The sequence below is a fragment of the Silurus aristotelis genome, assembly GCF_946808225.1.
Source record: "Silurus aristotelis genome assembly, chromosome: 1".
NCBI classification, from domain to species: Eukaryota; Metazoa; Chordata; class Actinopteri; order Siluriformes; family Siluridae; genus Silurus; species Silurus aristotelis.
In genome coordinates this window covers 25,517,094-25,544,942 of record NC_139574.1, presented here as the reverse complement: position 1 = coordinate 25,544,942, position 27,849 = coordinate 25,517,094, and the positions used below count along the sequence as shown (strand labels likewise).

Below are 27,849 nucleotides of genomic sequence, written 5' to 3'. Positions count from 1 at the left end.
CTGATAAGTTTAACCCTCGCTGTAAACATTATGTCTGCAGCAAACCATGTATGGGATGCCTATCTATCACAGGTCATCCTTCACAGACACACAGTTACAGAGTATTCACACAGTTTAGAATCACCAATTCTAACATAGATTTTGGAAAGTGCCAGAACCTAGAGAATGTCAACATGAATAGGTGACAATGCTTATCACTGCACCATTGTGCACCAAATAAACTTGCTAGGAGTTTTTTAAACATCCAATAGACTTTAGGTAAATGGAACAGGTGATAACTGTCAAGGATTTGTATTGAATATACACACAGAGGAGTATAGCTTGTATATACAGAAGTAAACTATAGAATAAGCTGTTTATTTGAATACAACCAGTAAACAAGGAAGTGGGACTGGGATGGGAAGTGAATATGTATTTCAGCTGAAAATTCTGGGAGGTAATGAGATGAGATGGTCAGTGGACATGGTGGCTGGCACAAAAAAATCTTTTTCTGTCTGCCACCAAATGCTCAAGTTTATGTTACAGGAACTACAATGTAATTTTTGGCTTTCAATTCACTCCATTACTAATTTTTGCGTATGTGTCTAAATATAGTTCAAAGAGAGAGTATGTTGAGAACAGGCACAACAGGCTGGTGGTTGAATGGCGCATTTGAAGCCTTTTTCTTAGTGAGTAAATGTGCCTAGTGATTTTGGTGGTGAATTTGTTGGTTGGTGTTTTGGCATTTCACGAGTAGTTAACAATTGTTAGCAACATTGCAAGTTCTATCTCAATTATGTCTAAAAGAGAAGAAGTTAAAAGATCTCTAACGTAACTGCTGAGTTAGTTTTTTTTTTTTAAAGAAACAAAAGAGCATTAGTTTTTTTTTTTCACTTAATCACTATTTAAACTAAAAAATTCTGAATTCAAATTATAAAGATCTCAAGATAATTATAAAGATTAAGTTGTCCAGGGTGGATTTTTCTTTTTTCCTCAACTGAGACTGCAAATGGAACTACAGACACAAATATACACAGTCTTAAATGTTATAGATAAGAAAAAGGAAAACTGTTTCACCAGTTTTTTTCTTAAGAATTATTTATTAAAGAAAGCAAAATAATCGTACCATATCTGATGCATGTTCATGCTTCTATAAACCTGCTTTAGCAGATTGCTTCATGGCATTGCTGATCTTGCCTCCCATTCTGAATGTCTCCAGAGATTATGCTCTAGTGCTCCCTATTAAGGAGGATATTCCTGTTAGAGCCTGAATTTTATGCAATTTTATATTAAGGAAAAAAATGCTGTTTACTAATAAGAAAACACAAATGCCATGTCTGACATGTCAAACAAGACACATTTGTTTGTCTCTAGTCTTTTTTAGACTTTATTTTATTTAACTGAAGTAGTTGTGATATTGTTAAAAAAAGGACATTCACTGTTGAGTGTCTAAAGTAAGGACATAGAGTAAGATAAGACAAATTGAAAGAGTAGGGGAGGGAGGCACTATTGTGTTGCATCCTGTTTTGGTAACCCTATCCATCAGACTTCTTTCTCTCTCTCCACAATCAACAGAACTGATCTAGTGCATACTATACACAACCCACAAGGGTGCTTTTGATTATTGATGCAGAATACAGAATTTTGGGTGATATTTTTATACTATGCTATGAATAACAATACAAATTAATATTAGATTTTTTCCCCTCATGATTTTAAGCAGAAAATTTATGACTGATTAAACAATGGTGATAAGAAAATAATAATAATTAAAAACATCATTTTGAAATAGAAATTTTGCATTGTTACTTGAAAATAGGTGTTACAAAGGTATATTGGGTTTAAGGGAGAAGTAGACAGGGTTTTTGTATACCATGTACCATTTTTACTTTTCAACTACATATTGAAAGTAGTCTTTCTCTAACTTATGTTCATGAAGGAGAGGAGGAGCTTGTTCATTCATATCATTTGATAGTAGAGCAAATGCATTAAGCATTTTCTACTAGAGAACACAACATATCTTTTGGTAACTGAGTCAAGTTCAGTTACAGTAAATAAGGAAGTTTTCCAAGTGTTGTTTGTGTGCCTTTTAGTCTAGAGAAAGATATGAGTTGAGGTCAAACCCAGTGTAGAATTCAGGGAGATTTAGAGTTAAGGGATATGACCTATGACATATGGCTGATATATGGCTCTGAACTCTATCCACTGTAGCCCACAAATGATTGATTTGTAAATGGCATGTATACTGACTAGCAGGCTAGAAGTTGATGGGACTATTCAGATACATACATACTAAAGATTAAAGAAAATACAACCACAGTGAGAAAAAAAGTAGTCATTTTTTTACTGTATTGTTTTACTGATGTGAAAGATACAGAGCAGAAGCATAGAGAATGTTCATTTATCATTCTCTTTCACAACCTCTCCTTTTTCCTCTCCCTCCCTCTTGTGGAAAGAGAGAGAGGACATTAGAGGGAAAGATATGTGGACTTAGGTGAATACACACACACACACATACACACACACATACACACATTTCCACAGTCCTACAATATTACTCAGGCGTCTCTTGCTCAGTCTGACACCGGGCTGCTGTTCAGTCAGGATAGCTTGCAACAGAGCCAAATTTTCACAGCATCACTACAGTATATGGACATATTGAGGAAATTTGCCCCAGCTCTTTTCTGCAGGTGACGAAGAGATTTCAATGCTGCTACTTCAACTCTGGAGCTACAGGAGTCCTATCAGCATGAGAGCGCATTAAATCCAAATTTTACATGGTCATAATGATTCAATGACTCTCTGGCTCAAGGTGTCTTGCATCGCGTGGATGTATGGATTTATCGTCTTGTGTGGATAATTTTGAAGCTTATTCTCACACTATTTGGAGGTGTTTGTTATTGTGTGAGTCAGCAGGTTGATTTACTACCGAAGGAACACACTCAGTTAATTCTGCTCCTCCTTTAAATCTACAGGTGAAACCTCATTAACTTGATTTTTCAGTCTCTTATGTGCCCACTAATTCTCTCTACAACTGTGTACACTTCTGAAATGTGGGACCACTCCCCCACTGTGATTCACTGATTCATCTGATCCTCTCTCTCGCTCTCTCTCTCTCTTTCTCTCTCTCTCTCTCTCTCTCTCTCTCTCTCTCTCTCTCTCTCTCTCTCTCTCTCTCTCTCTCTCTCCATCTCTCTCTCTCTGTCTCGGTCTCTCTCTCGTTATCTCTCTCTCTTCACCAGTTGTAATGACAGCAGCAGTGGAGAGCCATAACCAACCCAGCTGCTGCACAGAGCACACAATCTGACATGGAGATAATCTATGTTTTATTTTAGGTAATGTAATTTTAAGAAATCAGCCCTTCTCTAAAAGGGTTTGCCTGGGCAGGAAACACACACACATTCATACAGCATTAGAGCAGTCTGAAAGTTAGTAAGAAGCTATAATGTGCTGTGTACACTGTCATCAGACCTGCCCATGCGGGTAAGTGGTGAGTACAATATAATTGGATTGAACTGGCTGATGGATAAAATAGCTAAGATGGTGGAAACAGTGATAGGGAAGTGCTTTTGGATATACTTCTACACTATTACCACTGAACATTTCAATGTATAACTGCAGTATTTGCTGGTGTTTACATGCGTTTGATTAGTGTTTACACATGCATGTTTTAGCTTTGGAAGATTTTTTTTTTGTATCAGAAATGTTACTTTGACATTGTCTAAATTTACTTGTATGTTTACCTAGCAAATCTTTGATTATGAATTAATGAACATCTGCAAATTGAGATTAGTGAAGTATAAACATATGGAAATATTGCATATTATATATTGCAAAATATTATATTATTATATTATATTATATTATATTATATTATATTATATTATATTATACATGCTTAGTTCTTCCCACTATATATTGTTAGCTATGGTAAATTAATTTTATAAATGTTATTGTTCCTGGTTTTTTTATTTTATACTATTTTTTTTGTTTAATTAATCTGCTCTCAGTTCTCAATAATGACAAAGTGAAAACAGAAGTCTAGAAATCTCTGTAAATATTTGTAAAGAAAAAAAACCTGAAATTTCACACATAAATATTCAGACACTTTGCAACACTTAAAATTTAGCTCGGCTGCCTCCCTTTTCTCTTCCTTGTTGCTGAGATGTTTCTACACCTTGATTGAAGTGTACCTGTTTAAAAGTTTATTGATTGGACCTCTCTATATAAAGCCTCACAGATGACAATGCATATCAGAGCAAAAACCAAGCTGAGGTCAAAGGAACTGCCAGCAGAGATCAGAGATAGGATTGTAGCAAGGCACAGATCTGGTGAAAGCTTCCATGTGGCCTTCTTAATTCTCAAATGGAGCACACCCAGGGCTCTTCCATGAGCTGGTCACCTGCCCAAAACTCAACACTGAAGCATAGTGGTGGCAGCATCGTGCTGTGGAGGTGTTTTACTGCAACAGGGACTGGGAAACTAGCCAGGGTTGAGGGAAAGCTGAATGGAGCAAAGTAACGAGATATCCTAAATCAAAACCTGTTTCACAGTGTTTATGACCTCAGACTGGGATGAAGGTTCACCTTTCTACATGACATCAACCCTAATCACACACAGCCAAGACAACACAGAAGCTTAGGGACAACTCTGTGAATGTCCTAGAGTGGCTCAGCCAGAGCCCTGAGTTGGACTCTATTGAACATCTCTGGAGAGACCTGAATGTGGCTGTACACAGAAGGTCCCTATTCTACCTAACCAATCTTAAGAGGATGCCAAAATATCGGCCAATCCTTGTTGCGTCATACTTAAATAGAATCGAGGCTGTACTGGGTAAGGGTCTAAATACGTACAGTGGTGTGAAAAAGTGTTTGACCCCTTCCTGATTTCTTTTTTTTTTATGCATGTTTGTCACACTTTAATGTTTCAGATCATCAAACTAATTTAAATATTAGTAAAAGATAACACAAGTGAACACAACATGTTTTTAAATAAAGGTTTTTATTATATAAAGGAAAACAAAATCAAAACTACATGGCCCTTTGTGGAAAAAGTGTTTGCCCCCCTGTTAAAACTTTGGTTTATCACACCTGAGTTGAATTTCTCTCACCACACCCACGCCTGATTACTGCCATACCTGTTCAAAATCAAGAAATCTCTTAAATAGGACCTGCCTGACAAAGTGAAGTAGACCAAAAGATCCAATGAAATTTAGAAACAAATGAGAAAGAAAGTAATTAAGATCTGTCAGTCTGGAAAAGGTTATAAAGCTATTTCTAAAGCGTTGGGACTCCAGAGAACCACAGTGAAAGCCATTATTCACAAATAGCCCCAACAACAACATAAAAAAAACTGCAGGCCTCACTTGACTCAGTTAAGATCCACCATAAGAGAGAGACTGGCCAAAAATGGTCTGCATGGCAAAGTTCCAAGACAAAAACCGCTGCTGAGCAAAAAGAACATAAAGGCTCGTTTAACTTTTGCCAATAAACATCTTGAAGATCCAAAGAATTTTGGAAAAAAAATACTGTGGACTGATGAGACTAAAGTTGAACTGTTTGAAAGGTGTGTGTCCCATTACATCTGGCGTAAAAGTAACACCCCATTTAAAAAAACAAACAAACATCATACCAACAGTAAAATATGGTGGTGGTAGTGTGAAGGTCTGGGGCTGTTTTGCTGCTTCAGGACCTGGTAGACTTGCTGTAATAAATGGAACCATGAAGTCTGTGGTTTACCAAAAGAATCCTAAAGGAGAATGTCCGGCCATCTGTTCGTGACCTCAAGCTGAAGCGAACTTGGGTTCTGCAGCTGGACAATGATACAAAATACACCTGCAAGTCCACCTCTGAATGGCTGAAGAAAAAATGAAGACTGACCTGAATCCCATTGAGATGTTGTTGGCATGAAGTCGGTTCATGCTCGAAACCCCTCCAATGTGGCTGAATTACAACAATTCTTCATAAATGAGCGAACCAAAATTCCTCCACAGCGCTGTAACAGACTCAATGCAAGTTATCACAAACACTTGATTGCAGTTGTTGCTGCTAAGGGCGGCCCAACCAGTTATTAGGTTTAGAGGCAAACACTTTTTCACACAGGGCCATGTAGTTTTGGATTTTGTTTTTCCTCTATAATAAAATCCTTCATTTAAAAACTGCATGTTGTGTTTACTTGTGTTATCTTTCACTAAAATTTTAATGTTTGATGATCTAAAACATTTAAGTGTGACAAACATGCAAAAAAATAAGAAATCAGAAAGGAACATTTTTTCACACCACTGTATGTACAGTTTTTTAATAAAAGAAATTAGAGATTTTTAGAAATCTGTATTTACTTTGTCATTATGAGGTACTGAGTGTAGATTAATAGGAAAAAACATTGATTTGACCAAATGTAGAATCAGGCTGCAACCTAGCAAAATTTTAAAAAGTAAAATGTAAATGAATACTTTCTGAATGTATTGTACAGGTAATAAATGTCTAGTAATCAGGCTGGTCAGTTAAAGAGAAATCTACTAGGCTGATCACTCAAACGCATTGCACGTTGTTGAATTATATTTCCCCATTTCTTTTTAGCTTTTATTACTTTTGTTATTATTATTATTATTATTATTATTATTTACACATTTTGAATTCACAGTAAAGCAGTTGCATTTATTCGATCTATTCTTATGTCATGCTATTATCATTTCTTAGAATAATTGTAAGATGAGGATTGAGAACACTATGTAAATTAAAGGAAAATCTAATTCTCAAATCACATACTTTCACAATATCTTAAACATTTATACATTGAAGATGTAATGATTACCCCCTGTGCTGGCATAAAGATTTCTGTGTGTGTGTGTGTGTGTGTGTGTGTGTGTGTGTGTGTGTGTGTGTGTGTGTAGTGTTGTGTTTCAGACTTTTAGGTGAGTGAAGTGTGGAGCCATGTGGCTGCTGTACTGGTTAGATGGTGGCAGACCGTTTGTAGCCCCACTGCTGCTGCTCCTGTTCTGCTGTCCTTCTGTTTCTATCCATCCCAGATCCCCTCATTCCCACGAGCCTCACAAACACACGCACAAACAGGAAAACATTATACTGGCTATTATTCTACCCAAGGACAATACCTCATACCCATGGGCCTGGCCACGTGTTGGGCCTGCCCTACTGCGTGCAATAGCGCTCATCAATGCTGACTCTTTACTCCTGCCTGGGTACAAATTGTGCCACATTTTTAATAACAGTGAGAATGCTGATGGTATTTGCTCTGATTTTGTTGCCCCACTAATGGCTGTGGATCTGAAGTTCACTCATGAGCCATGGGCTTTCATTGGTCCAGGCTGCAACTACCCAGCCTCTCCAGTTGGTCTCTTCACTACACACTGGGGTCTACCCATGATCACAGCAGGGGCACCAGCATTAGGCTTCCTTCTTCGGGCCGCAGTCTACACCTCCATTACTAACACAGGTCCTACACACAAAAAACTGGGTGAGTTTGTACTTCATGTATGTAGACACTTTGGTTGGGAGCAGCATGCCCTGTTGATGTTCGGAGACAGCAAAATGAGTGAGCGTGAGTGCTATTTTACCATTGAGGGTCTTTACATGGAGTTGCAAGATGTCAACATCACCACAGCAGAACTTGTGTTTGAGGAGGACAGCGGGCCCATCAATTACTCTGAGCACCTAAACAAGATAAAGGAAGAAGGTAGAGGTGAGTAGCTTTGATTTGTCTTGTTCTTGCTCTTAATAGATGGAAACAATTTCAAGTGAATTGTCTGTAATGTACTAACCTAGTACCGAGTCACAGTTTTTCCTACTAGTGATATATGATATTGTTCTTTATGTTTGTATAACTCAAATATTTTGCCAGTCAATCTAATTGCTTCTTTCAAATTTCATTGGGAAAAATATTTGGTGTACGCCATTTACATAAATCTTTTAGTTTGCGTTGTCCATTCAATTTCTTTAGAACATTTCCCTCATAGTCTGTTATCTATAATTACTGACTTGCTTTGTATTTCCCAGACTGTAAACTACAAAACAGAGTTGATTGTTTTATAGTGAGATTTGGTATGGTCCCAGAACACGAAGTTAATATACGTCATAAACAAACTTTACCTCTGGAGAAAGAGAGGAAGAGAGAGAGAGAGAGAGAGAGAGAGAGAGAGAGAGAGAGAGAGAGAGAGAGAGAGAGAGAGAGGTGGGGCCTCCATGAATCATGCTGGATATCAACACCTTGAGCTCTTTATGTTTCTCAAACCATTCTATAGAAATAATTGCAGTGTGGCAGGGGACATAATCTGCTGAAAAGGTCACTGCCAATACAGAATACATTGTCATGTAGAGGTCTACTTAGTCTGCAACAATGTTGAAAATAGCTGTTCTTGCAAAAGTAATATCCAAATAAACTTCCAGCAGCACATTGTTCAGAGCATCACACTGCCTCCTTTTCAATTAGTGCATCCTGATGCTATGTTTTCTCCACAATACACACACCTGGCTGTCTACATGATGCAAAAGAAAATGTGATTCATCTGACCAGGACACCTTTTTCCATTGCCCCAAGGTCCAGTTCTGATGTCCATGCGTCCATTTATTTAGTGGACTCTGACTCTGACCTGCCTGCAGATACACATCCCCATACACAGCAGGCTATGATGCGTTGTGTGTTTTGACGACGTTCTACCCTTGCCAGCATTAACTTTTTTCTACAATTTGTGCTGCAGTAGCTCTTCTTTGAGATTCGACCAGGTGGTCTTGAATTCGCTCCTCACCTGAATCAGTAATTTTTGGGATCCCATGATCCTGTGGCCAGTTTAATAATTGTCTTTTAGACTTTTACTAGGTGTTGTACTAACCACTGCATACCAGGAACACCCCCACAAACCTCCCATCTAGCCCTCTCAATTTGGTTAACGTTGCTCAGATCCTCACAGCAGACCTTTTTTTCTGTTTCAAACACATCAGCTGAACGTACTGTTCTCTTGCTGATGATGTTGACAGACTAATTGTAGCTTCTAGGGCAGTTTTAGTAAAGCTATTGCAAAAGGCTGAACATTAACATTTCACTCCTGTGCTGTTATGTTGTGATAGATTTATATCCAAAGAAGATGATTGAACTTTTTTGTAACCTTTGGTTCGTTCTCTAAAGAATATAAAATTGTCCACTCAACCTTCATAATGAGAGGTCACCGTATAAGGAAGTGTAGAACATTGTATCTGATACATCGGCATTTCCTGTGAAAACAGACTTCGTCATCTGCCAACTTTATCCCACTTTTATGGCAAGCTACATCTTGGTGTAAAAGCAAAGCTCTGCATTATGTCATTCAGCTCCATTTTTAGACAGCGGTTTCTGAGTAATATATATAGTTTTTATATATATAAGTATATATGGTTTAGTGAAGTCCCTTTAAAATTTACCACAGGTAAATCATATACCTGTGCTTGTGTTTACATATAGTTTATTCCCATGTCCTTTAACTGAGATATCTGGTTGTCTACTTTGCAAATAAATAAAGATTTGTATTGCAAAGTTGTATTGCTTTGGAGCACTAATGTGAAAATTAAAAAGGACATCTTAAAAAATAAAGCTGTGCTCACTTGGGGAGCTGTGAACTTTTCCCAGGTCTCAGCTTAGTAGAAATACTTCTCAATACGGCATAAGAAATGCATACTTTATTCACATCAGCAGGAGCAATGCCCTGCCTTTTTACTCCTAAATGTTCCATGTTTTTCTCTCAGTTCTGTATGGTATTCAGTCTGAAATCCACTGTGGATTTCCCTGTTATCCTTATTATTATGTTTAGCACACACACACACACACACACACACACACACACACACACACACACACACACACAGACACACACACACACACACACACACACACACACACACACACACACACACACACACACACTGGAACCTATGAATTATTTTTGTAAATTATTCCTTTGTAAAGCAGCAAGGGATTTAACAAACTCCCCAACATTTTTTTTACATTATATAAAGGTGTACTATGATTTATAAGAACCAATTTTTTAAATACCTTTCTCACTATGAATTGTCATAAGATTCCATTGGCAGACCCACAGCTAAACATTATGAACTATACAAATGAGTCGAAGTTTTTCTCATAAATTTGGGCTACTTTATGACACAAATTCTTTGACAAATTTGTGACATTTATTATCACAGATTTCTGACAAATTAAATTATTATGAAAAAAGTGTATTATCATTAAATCTGCCATAATTTGTTCTTCATTTCCTGAATTGATCAGGGTTTTTCAGACATGCTTGATGAATGATTTGTTCTTTTCCTTTCAAGTGCTTCATTCTCATTCTGGTTGAGCTACAAATTTTCAGCTTTTTAATGCATGCATTAGTAGTTTGTCTCCGGATAGATATGAATTTCTCTCTCTCTCAATTTTTTTTATTCCAATAAGTAATTAAAAACTTAATAAATAAATAGCCCATAATTTCATGTGACAATATATTTTTTATTTTGTAATGTATGAATGAATAGAGTCCGAGTTTTATTTATATCAGACTGAGTGTAATCATTCTGGGAAACAATGGCATGTCTGAAAGAGATGGTTCTATAAGAATATAATTTGTTTGTGATTATGAATGTCTGGACACTCAAATTATTTTCATATACACATAAATCTATGACAATCTATCACCCGATCAAGATAATGATAAAGTATGCATGATTGTATCTAAATTATTACATTCACAAAAGGAATGACTTTATCCATAGCAACAAAAGTGAAACCTTTTGTCCACTTTTAGTTTTTAAATGAAATGCCTGTATAAAAATGTCAGCAGTGGTGAACAGTAATGAAGTAAATGTAATCCATTGCTGTGCTTAAGAAGCTTGTTTGTGCATCTGTACTTTACTCTGTTTGAGCAGTATTTTCATTTGGGCAGACTGATACTTTAACTTCCTCATATTTCAAAGTCAAATATCTTACTTTTTACTAAACTACATTTTGAGAAATCAGTCATTCCTTTTTATTTACAAATGGATCCAATTTTGATTATTATTATTAATTGTATAATTATATTAATAGTGTAGCGAGTGAAGTTTTAAGTAATTGAGAATGTACCATTATTATTAATAATATTATTATTAACTAGTTAATTTTCATAGCCCTACTATATATATTAGGGCTCTCAAACACGAATTCATTTTACTGGCACAAATTTTATTAACGCTCAATTAATGCAGTGCACATTTCTGTTTTAAAGTTTAAATAAATAGATAAAAAGAGACAAAATTAAAACCTTCAACCCAACACACACATTCGTTCACGATGTCCTTCTTTACTGAGATATAAAAAAAAAAAACCACAGAATGTATTATTTTTTTTTATCAATAAACATTTGTTTTACTGATGTGCCAACTCTCAAATCAAGCACCAAAATCCGCCATGGTGCACACATCTGGCAATTAAAACCGTCCGTGTGAAAACATAGCAAAAGTTCTGTTTGGTGTCCTGATGTTTTATGTAATTCAAATCACCATAATTACTTTAAAACATTTACAAGTATATTTTGTCTTAATGCTCAATGTTTATTATTGGGTTTCACTAATAATAAAAATACATTTGCATAAAGCATCTATATTTGACCATGCCCATATTTATAAAAGTATAAAAAATTTGAAAAGTATTAATTTAAGGTACATTTGGAACAGATAAAAATGTGCAATTTAGTTGCGATTGATCATGAGTTCAATTGTTACTGGGCCGCACAGAAAGAATACATAACTTACATTATTTTCATTTCATTTATTATCTGATTCTCAACGATGTTTTATTTTGGAAAATTACCGAATTCTCTCCGCCACATCTGTCTATGACTCACTCTTGATGCATGTCAAGATGCTTGCCTTGGTCATGTCTTACCTCCATCCGCTACTTTCTTAAAGGGGCTCAGGCCGCTAACACATAATACATTACCGCTAAATTGTGATGTTGTCGCATTGTTACGAGGACGCTACTAATGAAGTTGCATACACAGTGGATTCACGTTTATTATTATATTAAGAAAATACCAGTTTTTATGCCATATCATTTTATCTTGTTGTATCTCTCCACTACACCTTAAAGGCCGGTCCATGAAAATATTGTCTGACATTAAACCGGTCTGTGGAGCAAAAAAGGTTGGTGACCACTGGCCTAGACTATAAAAAGATCCGTAACACCCTAAAATGCAGTGGCCAGAGTCATACAGAGGTTTTTTAAGATGGGTTCCACTCGGAACAGACCTCTTTAGGGTCGATTTTGTCGATAGGGTCGATAGGCTGGCTTACTTTTACTTTTAAAAAAAACTTTTTTTTTTTTTTTTTTTTTTTTTTTTTTAAAGTAAAAGTAAGCCAGCCTATGAACCTGACGAAAAGTTCAAGGACTCAAAATCGACCCTAAAGAGGTCTGTTCCGAGTGGAACCCATCTTAAAAAACCTCTGTATGACTCTGGCCACTGCATTTTGGGTCGATTTTGAGTCCTTGAACTTTTCGTCAGGTTCATAGGCTGGCTTACTTTTACTTTTACTGTAGTAATATCTACTTATTTACTTACAATTATTTAAAAAAATTATTTAAAAAAAATGTAATTTTATTATACTAAAAAAATAATAATCCTCTCAGAAGGTCTGATGTTCTCATTTCTCCTGTCTTTGTTTTAAAGAGCACACAGAATACACTAATTGACAGACCCTGCTGCTGTGGTCCCAATTTAGGCCTGTTTTTAGCAGAGCTCCTTTCATTTTCAAAGAGCTCCTTTCCGGGGTGCTAATATCCAAGAATCAGCAGGAGCTTCAACATCAATACATCTTATGCGCACATGCACTGTTGATGAGAATGCATCATGCTTCTAAGATTTAAGCTTGCTTTGTTTCAGAACACTTTATTCTTACTTAGTTGTGCGCTGCTGCAGCAGGGGTGTTTTTTTGTTCCACAGATTTGCATCCATCCAAAAAGGCTTCCATTCCAACTTAGAATTGGAACTCTGTGCTGCGTTCTAAACTAGGACTTAAGTATATATTCTAAGTGTGTTCTTTTCATAAGCTTTTACAGATTTCTTTTGCCAATTTATAACTTTGTGTACATAATCTGCTGGTAAAGGTTAAATAAGTCTTGGGATAAACCATAGTTTTTAAATAATGAAATATATCAATATTATTTATAATCTGTGAAAGCTCATTAAATCTTGAATGAGTCTACCAATTCGCATTCCAGATAGCATTCTAGACTGTCACAAAAACCCCTCAGACTTTAAAAATGTCTTAATGTGGTCTTCTTGGAAATTATGCCACTGCAGATGCCACACTCTGTGTATAGTTTCATTCCCTGACATCACCATGGTTTCCAGACAGAGGAGCACCCATGCTGAACTAAACCGTCCACAGCACTGAGCTAAGCGTTCCACTGAGCTCTACTTGCATGTGTCCAATCCATCTGGCTTTAGTTAAAGATTAAGCTGGACTGAAATCCATGTAGACAGAAAGGTGAGCAACATACGTTGCTCTAATTACACAGAGATAGAATGGAGGAGGGAATGGATGTGCATGAATAGCCATGCACATTGCACATATATGTCTTTGCTAGAGATGGAATGTGCTGATGAAAGTAGATCTGCTGAAGAACTGCCTTTACTCTTCAAAACAGCTGGTGAAACAGTTACTTCCCTCATATATCATGATCGAAATTGCTCCCTCCTCTCTGTGCTTAAATACACAAATTGTTCAGGCAGGACCACTCTCTCATGGTCCACTGGTCAGTACCAGCAAATCTTCCAGTCATGCCAGTGATTCACTCTTCTACTATTCCGTGGATCAGTTGAGGCAGGTTCAGGGGAATCCCCTTTAAGCTCATTTGGTTTGAGCGGAAGATTTCAAGCATTTTAGTTTTATGTTGGGCTCTGAGTGAAATGTTTTAAATTTTAAACACAGATGTAGGAGCATGTAATTAAACCATAAATTTGCAATGATTATAAAATATTAAGGTTTGTTGGTTTCACCTTGTGTTTACACTAGCGAGTAACAAAAATAAACAGCTGATTGAAGAGTTCTAATTCCTTTGAAAGAGACAAATGGCAATTGATTTGAAATGCAAATTAGGTATAATACAATACATTTTCTGGCTCCAGTTTCTTGATTTACCACTACAGACCCTAATACCCCTTCTCTCACAACTTTACTACCAACCTAAATGTACATTTAGGACAGACAGTTTACTGTATCATACTTAATTTGCAGGTCTTTCTGGGTTTATGTGAAACACTGACTGATATTTTACTAAGCAGCAGTAACATATGTGCATAATATTACAGAATAGTTTATTGACAATGGCCATGTCAGAATCCAAATTATTTGCTAATGTGAGTGTGAACACAGGATCAGATACTGGCATTATCATGCTGCACATTCAGACAAATGATTTAAACAAATTTAATGACAAGTTTCAACATGAACAACGGATCATCCTGTGGGTAAAGCCATGCCATGTTACTGATTAATGGTATGTAAATGAGCAATTCAAAGCATTGTCAGCTCTATTGGCACCGAGTTTGACTTGTTTTAAAGTAATTAAATGTCCAAAATTCATTTGCCTAGATTTAAAGCAAAAAATGCTTAGTACTGGTTCTAGGGTTAGGCTATGTGAGTCGAAGCATTATCAGCAACTGTATTTATTGGCTGTGTAATTTGAGATTTTTATTGCAGCAGTGTATTTGATACAGCCATTTCTGCATCATGTGGTTTGCAAATCTAACACTGGAATACAATGAGGAAATATTTTTTTCACTTTACATTAAATATTTAAAATTTGCTGGATGCATGAGTTTTTACTACAGTAAGATAAAAATCACAATGACAAATCCTAGCAACTGGCTGCAGGACTGTGTGTTCTGATTATGTGTTGATAGCATATTCCTTCTCTGTTCTTGTCTATCTACTGCTAACACATGTCCTAATTTGTCTTTTTTATTGTTCACCCTATGGTTAGAGCTTTAAAAATTACACAGCATTGCACATTACTCGCTGTGTGTGCATTTTAGTTTGTTTTGTAAGAGCTTTAGCACTCTAATGGACTCTTAGTTTCCAGGAAATCTTTGATAGATGACTGCATTTAGAGGAAATAGGTTGAACTTGCCCCTAGCTCACATTACTTTACTATTACACATTGCTTTTGATTAGGTATAAAATGGACATTATGTATTTCTTATCAATCTGTTCCAGAACAATAACGCCAACTGTCAAGTGTTTTGTGTGTGTGTGTGTGTGTGTGTGTGTGTGTGTGTGTGTGTGTGTGTGTGTGTGTGTGTGTGTGTGTGTGTGTGTGTGTGTGTGTGTGTGTTGTCTACTACATTTAAAGTCATCCAGGGATCTCTTTAAGTAAAAAAATAAAGAGAATAAAAATTCCAGAGATCCTATCAGTGTATATTTGTTTTATAAACACAATCCAGTTATAAAATAAAAATAACACTATGAGATGCATGTGTTCCACTCCTAACCATTTTTAAACATGATTTATGATGTTATTATGCTTCTACATATCTCTGTACTTCCTTGTGATTTGACAGCTACAGACCAGGCTTCATAGATTATAGAGTCAGTTTTATCGTTTGCTGTCGAGTGTGTGAGTTTGTGTGCATCTGCCTGTCTTTGGCCTTTAGTGTACTCTTTCTGCTCTGAACATAATAGTGTAACTCTGCTGAAGCACATAAAGTCATTTTATTAGCTTTTTTTTTTTTATTTAATTTCTTTCTATTCAAGACCAGGTAAATTACACCATACACTTATTCTTTTTGTGTTGGGTGTACTCCTCTTTTCATAGTTTTAAACATCTCTGTGCAAATAGATCATGCTTATAGAACAACAGTATTATATTAAATAGATAAGCAGCTAATTATTAGTTATTTTCTCTTTGACTGACACAGTGCTCACATGTTACTTTTGGGCATTCATACATATGCATGCAGACACATAGACCTACATTCCTAATAGTGTTAAGATACCCTTTTGCTCTTGCTGTATGCTGAGGTAATCTCATTAGTCTATTGAACAGCCAGACAGTGCTAGGAAATGGGGCCTAATGGATATCATTTATATTTAGACTAGTGATGGAAACAGGTTAAGCTAAAGATATTATGTCTGACATACACACAACTGGGTGTCACAAAATGGATGTCTATATTTTCTGTATAATAACTTGATTTTATGCCTCTCTTGGGTTTTTTTTGTAGTGGTGTTTGTATGCTGTGCTCCGGATAACTTTCGTGAGCTAATGGTGAACTTTCGTAAGGCAAATTTTCCTCAGGAGGAGTTTGTTTTCATCTACATTGATGTCTTTGGCCGCACTGTGGCATCATTACCTGCCCAGCCTTGGGTCAGAGGAGATGCTGATGATGACCTCGCAAAGGAAGCATACCAGGTGATCTTTGTGGAGAGACTACATAATGTGTCTGCACTGAATCAAAACTTATTTTAAAATCTAAGTAGGAAAAAAAGCTACAGAATATGTAGAGTAGGGCAAGATAGAATGAAATAAGGGGGAAAAAAGCTACAGACAGCTACAGAGCTGCAGCAAGCAGGATTGACATCCAGGATTTGCATTGGTTGCAGTAATTATGAGCAATTAACCGCATCTAAAACATCAGCCAGTCAATGAAAACAAAATGACCACAGACATACAGACAGAAAACTTTGTAAAATATAAAACTCTATCTCCGTTTAAATTTTAGCAGCACCTAAATAAAAAATTCTCATCACAATAAGACTGATTTTCTTTTGTTTTTATCATTGCTTTTTGTTTTTTTTGTTCCAGAAGATTTTCATTCAGCTGTGTTATTATTTCCCCATTAAGGATAATGAGTGGATGATGAAAAGCACAAATTATGTTTTCATAATGAATTTGCCCTCAGATTGAAGTCCATTTAGATTTTTTTGTTATGCACTGTGTATTTTCCCATTGTGATTATTCTCCTTTGTGGATTATACTAGAATTCAGGCAATTGTTCTCTGCTGCGTCACACCTAATGCTAAATGTGACTGGACAGTGCCAATTATAGTATTTCCCTTTTGTTTCTCAACAAGAAATACAGAACACAGAGTAGTATGAAACAGTTTTTAAGCAAACTTTAAGGAAGACAGGGTCCTCATATTTGAGATCCCAGTTTGTGTAAGGTTCCAAGAAAGGCTTGTAGGCTGAGGTCTAATATTAGCTGTTTCAGCAGATTGGATTCTGCTTGAGCGCTTCTGGTGTTACAGTGGAGGAGTTCTAGAGAAAAAGTGGCAAAGCAACCCAGGAAGCTCCCTGATTTTTTTTTTTTTTTGTTGTGATGTCAGTTTACTTTACAGTTATTCATCAACTCTAGACTCCCACACTAGACATTGTTTAAGATTAATATTCTCCACCTTTCTTCTCCTGCATTGCTGTTGTGTGTTTGCGTTTCTGCGGAATTCCTGGCGCCAAAGTTCTTACAAAAGATGCATTATGGTGAAATCATGACATTATTGACATCGTTCATTGCAATCTTCGTGAAAATCAGACATGATGGAACAAATTTTGGTTCTAACATGTCACTGTTTCTTTCTCAGAGCGTGAAAATCTTGACGTATAGAGAGCCACAGAATCCAGAGTATAAAGCATTTGTGACTGATCTGAAACGAAATGCCAAGAAGATGTTTAACTTCACCGTTGAGGACTCACTGGTAGGTTACCTCAGCTGTCAAGATATTAATATGATAGAATTTGAACTTTCTGTCTGTGTGGGTTTCCTCCAGGTTTTCTGTTTCCTTTCCAACTCCCCAAAAAACATCCCAGTAGATGTCTGACCGTGCTAAATTGCCCCAAAATGTAAATGTGTGTGCACAGGGCATCGTCAGCATCCAATCTCAGGAATATTTCCACTTTATGCCTAGTGTTTTCCGGATAAACTCTAGGTCCTCCATTACCTTGACCAAGATTAAGTGCTTGTTGGAAGTGAATGAGTGTAACCCAATATAACTCAGCATCCTGGGTATTATAAGAATGACTGTGACCTTGAAAATGTCCTAATTCTATATGACTATAATGTATTATTTTCCTTAAAAATGTTTGAGCATGTAAAACACAGAGAATCATGCAATGTCACTCCATACACCTTCTATGCTTTTTGTCACATGATTGCCTCAACCCATGCTCTGAGAATGTATCCTTTAACCATAGTTCTCAGTGGTTATGCTTTGTGTCTGATAGTGATTTTGACAAAGAAAAAGCATGGGCCTTGAGTACACACTTTTTCCGGGTATTTACATTGCGGTTTGAAGGCACACTTGGACTTGGTTAATCAAAGTTTGACTGGATGCATAATTTAGTTTACTCTTGACATGTAGATGATCAAATTAAAATAATATACATATTTCACACACTAAAATTAATTTTAGTTATGAGTAAACCTAAACAACATCTCTCAGATGTCATGAACCTAGCCCCTGGATAAAAAAACATGTCTCACTGGCAACTTCCTGTAAGTTTGTGTTGGCTTCTGGGTTGGTATCCATTCCTAGTTTATCTACGTATTTGTATTAACTGCCTTCTACAGCAGACACAAACACACATACACACACACACTTTGCATTCTATGACTCCACCTCATCCTCATTAGTGCAGACAGGTTAGGACTCATAGGAAACGTGCGCCATTCACTGCTTACACAGGCAGCAGTGTTACCAGTACTTTATTGCAACCTAGTAGTTTGCTCTTTTATATTTATTTATTAAGCCAGATGGTACTGTTGCTACAATTATTTTATTCATTTCTGTAATTATTTCTTCTGGAATGTTATTGTATTTAGATATGTATACTCAGCAGTGGCGGGCAATGCATTTGGTACCTGGGCCTTCAGTGGGGACCTACCCAACTTAATCCACCTCTTAATACCACCACTATAACATCGAACTTATAGAAACTATCTATACTCTACAAAAAAGCAATATAACAACACATGGTATTACAGAGAGGCATTTTGCCTATATAGAGGGTGAATACTATTTACTAAAGTAAGCTCCAAACCTCTACACTACCACCGCACCTGTGCCACCTACATCATCTGGAGCAGTTCAGAATCAATATTTGTCTAATAACATGACAAAAACATAAAAATGTAAATAAAGTACAACCTACTCACCAGAGATGCATACTCATAATTTGCACCGCTCCTCAGAGGCTGTAAACCAGTGGTACCGCTCGTAGGCACTGGTCTGGAAGTGGCAAACAAACCCTTCTCCGGGCTGAGACAAGCTAGCTAGGTTCGGGGTTGGTCTAGCTTTTCTTGAAAATGTATTTTTAAGAAGGTCAGAGACCAAATCAATTTCTCTTTCTCTGTAGGCATAAAATAGTCTAACTCAGATATTTTAAGTGTGCAGCACGCTACAGACGTGTTTTGCCAGTCGAACTTGGTTGTAACAGTTTCCCTCTGACCAATTAATCAGAGGACGGACAAAATGCTGATGCTATTCTGGGCCAGCTAGCTTGAAATCTGATTGGTTAAAGAAACAGATACATTGCTAATATTCTCTAAGGTAAAAAGGCCAGCAGTACAGACTTTGAAGGCCCTGTGCAGATTAGATTGATATGGCAACACATAGAGGCTGAAATCTGATTAGACAAAAAATCTAACATCCACATACAAGTACTGAAGCAGTTCAGCCAAGAGAAACGCTATGAAAAATTGGGAATAAATTAATAAAATTTCGTGGAATAAATAATAGAATTTAGGTTGTAAAGGTAGGTCAGTGCTTCTGATAGTGTTTAGGCCAGCGGAGAAGGCTTTGATACTTAAGCCCTGATTTACCAAATGTATAAACTAATGTACACAGTTTACAAATGACTGTGTCCTTGACGTGTCAAGGTTTTGCAGGTTTGTCTTAATAAATATGCAATTTGGTGCAAAATATAGGATAGCATTCATGCAAATAGGTTAATTTAGTGCCTATTTGGAACATCTCTTTATTAGTGGTATTTCATGCACATATTAGCATACAACTGAATAGCGGGTAGACTATATATTTAGTCGGTTCAGCATACCAACATTTGTTTATTAAATTAATGATTTAATAATACAATTGCATTTATAAAGTGGGTTTCATATTATTTATTGCGGATATGCTTACATGTTTAATTACAGACTATCATTTTTTCCCCCACACTGTAAAATTTCACAATTCCAGATACTGTACTCTGGAAGGTGAGAATTTATTCACTCAAAAAAGCATATTATAGTCCTGACTAGCACCAAGTGAGTATATTGGGGACATTTTCTAGTTTTCCTGTATTATAGGATGGGCTTTGCCAATCATGGCCGACTGTGTTCTTTATTTCCTATATCTATATCTGTTTCTACATATTATATCAAAGGGTTACATTTATTATATTCTAATAATAGTTCATTATGGTATAATCAGCTCAATGTCCATTTATTAATTAGGATTTTGAGACGCATGACATTGATTTGTGAATGTGCTTTGCAGATGAACATCATACCAGGAGGCTTCTACGATGGCCTAATGTTGTATGCTCATGCACTGAATGAGAGTTTAACAGAGAGTCAGGGCAGACTGTCCAGAGAAAGTGTCACCAAAAGGATGTGGAACCGAACCTACTATGGTGAGTCATTCCATCATAGCGGCATAATTCATGCTGAAAGCTTTTAGAACACACGTGCAATTTTACCCAATTGCAGTATTGGCTAATTTTTGTCAGGAAAAAATATCTAGTAAATTCTGTATAGGCTACTTACCTTCGAATACAGGCTTTATACTTTTTTGTTCCTCAGTGAATAGATAAATGCAAATAAAAGAAACAAGTAGTAGTAATAAAAAAATTATAATAAAATAATAATAATAATTAATGTTGCAAGCAGCAATTTTGAGGTAACAAGCCCCAGATTCTGGGAGCTGCACTCTTAAAGACAGCAGAGCTTTAATTTTAGCTAAAAGTATTTAAGAGAGATTTGCAATCTCACTGTAACGAGATTGGTATAGTCTCCGATCATGGTCCTGAGAATGCCTACCATTTGTGTCAGTGTGCAAAGTTATTGCTTGTATACGGGCTTATATTCTGCTTATCTGTCAGATGTGTTGTATGGGCAAACATTTAGATCATTTAAAATACTTTAGATAAAATATTTCTAAAAAAAATACAAGATGGTAGAAAATAAAGTGAAAACTCATATAATCATGACCATTCGCTGCTTCCAAATTAGGCCAGCATTCCACTCAATGTTGGTGCTTTGTCAGCACTTGACCCAAATTAGGTCAGAATGTTTTAACTTGTCTGTTAGTAGGGTTCCAGTGGTTGTATAATGTAGTGATCGTATTGAGAGTCATATGTACTTTCCTATGATATGAGATTGACCATATATGAGAATCTGTGTGTGATATGAGAAGCCCAGCCAGTGGTCATGATTTGTAAGGATAACAAGGTATTACTTTATTTATAAATACATCTATTTAACAAACTGCATGACATATATGTTAACTTTTAGACTTTCAAGCTATTTTTCAAAATCTTTGAGCCACTCTATATCCTTGTGTCTGTCTTGCCTCTCTCATTGTCACTGTCAGGTGCTTCTTTTAGCTTATTTTAAGGTATAAAATACCACTGACACACCAGATGTCTTTTGTATTCTCTTTAAATGGATTTCTTTTTTTTTCCTTATTGATTTTGTTTTGTGTTCCAAGCAGTGCTCTCCCTACAGAGCTGAATGAATTATTGTGTGGTCAGTGGCTATTTTGCACCTGCGTCATGCTGTCAACTTCACCAGCCTTCTGATTAGCACCATCACCCACACAAGACTGCTTTGCAAATTGGCAGTTAAAAATTTTTTTTTCCCACTTTTGATGTTTAGTCAAATATAAGATTTCTAAATTAAGCTAGTTAGAAAAGTAATTATGCAAAATGTACCACCTTAAAATATAAGAAACCTACCCTCATGCTAGTTCACCATGAGAAGACTGCGAAGACCAGCAACCTGTTGGAGTTAGTATAGAATGCAAAAGAAGACAAACAAGAATAGATGTTTTTTGCAGACTATGGACAAGATATTGAACTACCTCTAAAAAAATGTATTCTGTTCACACACCAGAAAGCATTTTGTTTTGTATAAAACATTGCTGTATTCACAAATTTACTATCTTTCTTTGATTGAAGGATATTACAGACCATAGAGCATATTGCATGAATCATGCATGAATCTCTCCACTGGCAGTGACTCTAATTGGTTCAGTCGGTGTGTCTCAGCTTGGGCACCCTCTCCTTGATACATTGCTTTCTGTCTGCTACTTATCTTTGTCCATGCATCTGCTCCTACCGCTCTGTCTTCCCTACATCAATCACTTTGTCAGGCTCACTCTTATTTCTTCATTTTATGTTCGCTTCTTCATTGTATCTTTGTGAATCCTGCTCTCGATGGACTTGATTAGAGGAGAGTTGTACTTGGTGATGGTTGACTGAAGCCAGAAAGTTGCAGAATCACAGTCACTGCCCTTTATTTACTACTACCATTCTTGCCACACTGACATTATTATTGTCATATGTATATTCTACGGTCTATATTCAATAATATTCTTAAACCATAATCTTACTATTATGCTTATGTAAAACTTTAGATTTTAATCATAGAGCTGAGCTCTAACATTGTTGTACTAGCTGTTCTACAGGTATGATAGAAAAAATCTCAAAATGAAGCAGGTATTTTACATACAGCTTAATATACAGAATTAGCTTATATTCTTATAGAGCTGTATTTACATTTTAAGTTGAGAGATCCACCATTTTCATACATAATTCTCATGAAATTACACAAATAATACAACAAAGCTAAAGACACTAAGATTTATTTTGCTCTGTGGCAACCGACACATCACCTTTATCTATCTTCTCACCCTTTTTTTCCCTTGTTGCAAAAGACAAGCCAAGTAATTTAGATAACAGCAATCGTATCCATATATCTCCATCAGAGCTGTATATCTGTGCTCGGCAGAATTCGGTTCATGCTTTCTATTCAGACATGTTCTTATTGAAAACAGAGGGGGAAATTACACCTTCTGTGTGTTACATAGAAAAGAGATGAACTAGATAGCTTTATTGCTACTTATTGTTTTTGATTCTCATCTGTGTTTTGAATGAGACTCTGTAAATTATCAGGAAAGCAGGAAAGCATGCAGGTCACAGTGAAGAACAGCAGATCTCTGTTTGTTTGCCAGTTTGAGTCCATGAGCTACTATTTAACTTAGACCAAGTGCTTACTTGCATGTTCAGTAGGATAAAAAAAAAAAAAAGTGCCAACAATATGTTAATGCATACTAATTGTTTTTGGTAAACAAAGTGTACATGCAAATTAAAAAGACAATGGGAGAGTACAACTGGGAGCTTTACTTTCATAAGATAAGGACAGAGTAAGTTTGGTATGTTTGTGAGCATAGCCCCGAGTGGATTACATGCAAAAAAAACAGTTGGGTGTAAATAAATACATTAGGAGTGATTGGATGTGTTGTCATGATATAACAATAAATAAAGTCCTCTCCTTCTCTTTAAGAGAAGCATACATGTCTGTGTGTGTGTGTGTTTGTGTGTGTTTGCGCATATTTTTTTGTTCTGGCCTAATTAGAGGCATTCGAATTTGCTATGCTTTTTTTGGTGGTAAAAAATAAACAGGTGGCTGACAGAACCTACAGCAAATATAATTTTGCAGTGACAGAAATTTATGGCCAGTATTCAAGGTTGAGTTGATTTAAGTTCAGCACTACCGCCTGACAATTTAATGTTACCACAATCTATCACACTAAAGTTCATGTCATATGTAGCTTCAGATCAATATTACATACATAAATATTATCCTCAGTTTAAAACAAAATCAGATCAGTAGAGACAATGTCCTTTCAGAGACATTGCTTTTCATGAGGACTAAATCAGTTTTATGGAAAAAATGATGAAATAAATGAAAGTTAGTAATAAGGTAGCAGATTAGTGGTTGGTCAGTTTAACCTTCAAACCTTCATACAAATGTTTTTTTTATAGGAGATCACATTGAAATAAGAAACGGTTTTCAATTTAATGCAGCCGCAAAATACTAAATCGTGCTCTTGATTCAGCCCAAATTTAGCTTGAGATGCATATATTTTTCGGTATTCTGCATATATATTATTTATATTATGTATTACCACCTTCCTGTGGGCTCACCACCTGCAGGAGGGACCGTAAGGGACGGTGCTGTGAGGATTGGGCAGCAGTCGAGGGCGGGGGCCTGCTTAGACTGCTGCCCCCGCGACCCGAATTACGGATATGCGGGAGAAAATGAATGAATGAATGAATGTATTACCACTTTGCTGAGTTGATATAAATAAATTGTTTGAGTGTGTGCCCTGTCATATGCCAATGTTTGTTCCGTCAGATCCAGGTATTGAAACAGATGTTGATCTTAAAAATAATTTACTGACCTTTGTGTATGGCATTCACCATCAGCAGGAAGACTAATCTGACCACTGTTTTTCACTTTAAAAGTTTAGAAATGGAAAAGGCTAGTTGTACAACCACTTTTTTTATCAACAGTGCCTTACTTCCGTGTTATGTCTGAGTACTATTTCTGGTAATTGTTTGACTGTTGCCTTTGCCAATGCTGTATTTCAGCAAAAAACATTAATTTCCTGGCTGGAAAAATGACAATTTATCTACAATGAAAAAGAATTCCAAGATCTTTACAACAGAAATGTGGCTTATACTCAACAGCTAGTCAGCAATTCACATTGGAAAACAAAATCAACTGGAAAAGGATTGAGTTTACAGCAGAGAGTTCCCCAAACCTGTTCAGAAGTGGTTAGACATAGATAAAGCCAATGAAATATAGAATATTTATCACACATATTTTAAAACATGCTAATAAATCTCTTATCCTTATTTGATCCTAACAGTGTTGTTCATGGCATTTTTCCTTTCATAAATAGAAACAGGTAGAGAGATCTGGTAAATAGATTTTGGGTTATTTTAAGTGATGTTATTGTTAGACCAGTTCTCTGTTCAGCTCAATAGGATATCAATCTCAAGTGCAGTTTTAAGTCTGCTTTGATCGCTGTTCAGTATTTGCTGTAACTCCAGTATGGCACTTAGTATCCACTCAATACACATTTACTCTAGGCAGAAGATGTTTTTGTGGCCAGTCCACATGGTAACAGGACACAGAAGGACACACCTCCATTAGAGAGTTTTGGTTTGAATGAATGCACTCTTTACATACACTTTTTTTTGTCATCTACTAACTTTGAACCACCAGACAGCTCTCCATTTTTATACAAGTTAGAAATGAGGAAGGTGAATGCTGGTACATGTTTCCTCTGAGACATGTGCAGTCAGGCAACTGCATCTTTTTAAACTGTTGTCACAAGACAATGTAACACTCAGAGGAGAGCATGATTTGTCCTCTTCCACCTACATGAGCTCGCAGAGTGCTGTGATTGTCTCATGGTTTTGTGATTGTCAGGGGAGAGAGAGTATAGATTCCCTTACATGCAGAGAGAATAGCTGATGTGATTTCCTGAGATTCTTTAATGGTAGTAAATAGAATATACAGTGAATATATTTTCTTATTCATATCTACTAGATAGTCACTAGATTATACAATGATTTTTTTTATGTCACATTCATTAAACACTGGATTGAAGAACACATTTATCATTATTATTATTATTATTATTATTATTATTATTATTATTATTATTATTATTATTATTATTATTATGTTGTTGTTGTTGTTACTGAGATATGGGGCTAATACCAAGACTGAATAACATAAACAACAAAATGATTTAATTAGAATGACACAAATGACAAAATTATGTATGATTTATGATGTATACAAAATAAATATAAAATTCATGCTTCGTATAATGATTGAATGTTGGAATCATAGTTTGAACGTTTTTATGCAAAAACGTTTTTTAGCAAGGAAATCAGGACACTACCATTTTACCTTTGTGTGTACTAGAAGGGTTTTTCCTACCAAATGGCTTTTGAAATGACATTTTGAATGTCACAATGCTTTTAAAACCTGCACTAACAACCAGATTATACATGCACAGGCATAGCAATAAAGCCCTACTTTAACACTAAGTGTCCCCTTTTAACCATTACTCCTCCTTTATATCACTCATCTGTTTCTTACTCAGCTGCATGCAATGTTCACCATTCACCAGAAAAGCATGTATAAGAGAGTGAGTACATTTGCACCCACAGCCCCTAATAACAGTATCACAGTTCATATCCGCTACCTTATTCAAGTGTATGTGTCTCTTATTCATGCTTGCTTTCTTTCTTTCTGTAAGTCCTTTTTTCCCCCATTCCTCTATGGCTTTGACATTTGCAAGCCGATAATGGCTAAGCTCTTCATATCTGTTTAAATGTCAGTGCTGGTTTCCCCTGAGCATCTGTTTTCTAACTGCTCCTCTCACACCTTAATAGTGCCGAAAGCCATTCAAGCAGGAAATGAGAACTCTGCCCTGTGGCCCAATGTTTCACCTGCAGCAGGCAAACACCACACAATTATTAATACAGTATTACGAATACAGTAGTTACATGCAATAGCTATGATGTATATACAAACACACATGCAAAAAAAAAACCCCACAAACAGTGGACTTGTTTCAGTAAAACATTTCTAATCCTAACATGCTTGAAATCCCTTTGTTTTTATTCAACTTTTTACAGTTAATAAGAGAGGGTAAATAATGTATGTAAATAAATATGTATGGAATACTGATCTGTATAATAATAATAATAATAATAATAATAATAATAATAATAATAATAATAATAATAATATCTGATTCGCAGATAAGAAGGGATTTATATACATAAATTTACTGTTATATTCTATGATATACTGAAAATGAACCTGTTTCATTATACTAACATTTGTGGTAGTACTGGTAGAGAGATAAGAAATAATTTTTGTTTTCAAGTGTATATATGTTAAGCCTGTCAAAATAAAAGTCATAAAAAAATATATTATATGAATTGTATTACTAATATCTTTGTTTTTCAGATAGCTAGCAGTATCTTTGTTGTAAATTATTAACTAGCACATCAGACAGCTAGCACAGGTTTTTGGCTAAAGCATTTTGGGGTTTTTTTTGGACATTTGATGTTTAGTGGTCCAGGGCTGTATAAACATAATTTGTGACTTTGCAAATTTGTATCATTTATTAAACCAAAATTATGTCTTGATTGCTTTAAGCTGAGACAAATGCAAATCAAGTGTAAATAAAATAACAATTAGTCACCACTCAAAGCCAGTTTGATTCTGAGCAATGTTAATGCATTTTTATATGTTATAAGCTAATAAATGTCCTTACACTCTGCGATGTTCAGGTGTAACCGGAGTTGTGCAGATAGATGATAAAGGAGACAGAGAGACTGACTTTGCTATTTGGGACATGGCTGATACCAACACCGGTATCTTTCAGGTAGGGACTGATCACCCCTCTCACCACACACACACACACACACACACACACACACACACACACACACACACACACACACACACACACAAAGCAATGTTATTTTAATCTAACATATTCACACTAGTAGCTGCTAGTACTCAGGGACACAACAACAATGTATTCTCAGGAAAAAGCTGCCATTAACCAAATACAAGGTAATTACCACAGCATCCAATCCAACAATCCAGCTCTCTCTCCCATGTCCACCAGTTAGAAGGTTAATTACAGCTTGTACCTCCTGGTGCACTCACGTGTGCTCAATCTTTTTCTTGCTCTCTCTCTCTCTCTCTCTCTCTCTCTCTCTCTCTCTCTCTCTCTCTCTCTCTCTCTCTCT

At 36.1% G+C, this 27,849-nt stretch overlaps 1 protein-coding gene across 4 annotated transcripts in view; it reads left to right on the top strand.

The window, feature by feature from the left end:
• Nucleotides 1-2,515: 2,515 nt before the first annotated feature.
• npr1b (natriuretic peptide receptor 1b) overlaps nt 2,516-27,849 on the top strand; it is a 41,275-nt gene continuing 15,941 nt past the window's right edge. Inside the window, exons 1-7 of one of the 4 annotated variants that reach the window (XM_083556051.1) lie at nt 2,516-2,954; nt 3,222-3,314; nt 6,872-7,677; nt 16,223-16,410; nt 17,577-17,690; nt 20,490-20,625; nt 27,382-27,476. In XM_083556051.1, coding sequence (XP_083412177.1) covers nt 6,912-7,677; nt 16,223-16,410; nt 17,577-17,690; nt 20,490-20,625; nt 27,382-27,476 — 1,299 coding nt within the window. In that variant the 5' untranslated portion in view covers nt 2,516-2,954; nt 3,222-3,314; nt 6,872-6,911. Of the gene's footprint in view, nt 2,955-3,221; nt 3,470-6,871; nt 7,678-16,222; nt 16,411-17,576; nt 17,691-20,489; nt 20,626-27,381; nt 27,477-27,849 lie in introns of all 4 variants that reach the window. The other 3 variants (XM_083556052.1, XM_083556053.1, XM_083556054.1) reach the window with 3 other exon arrangements.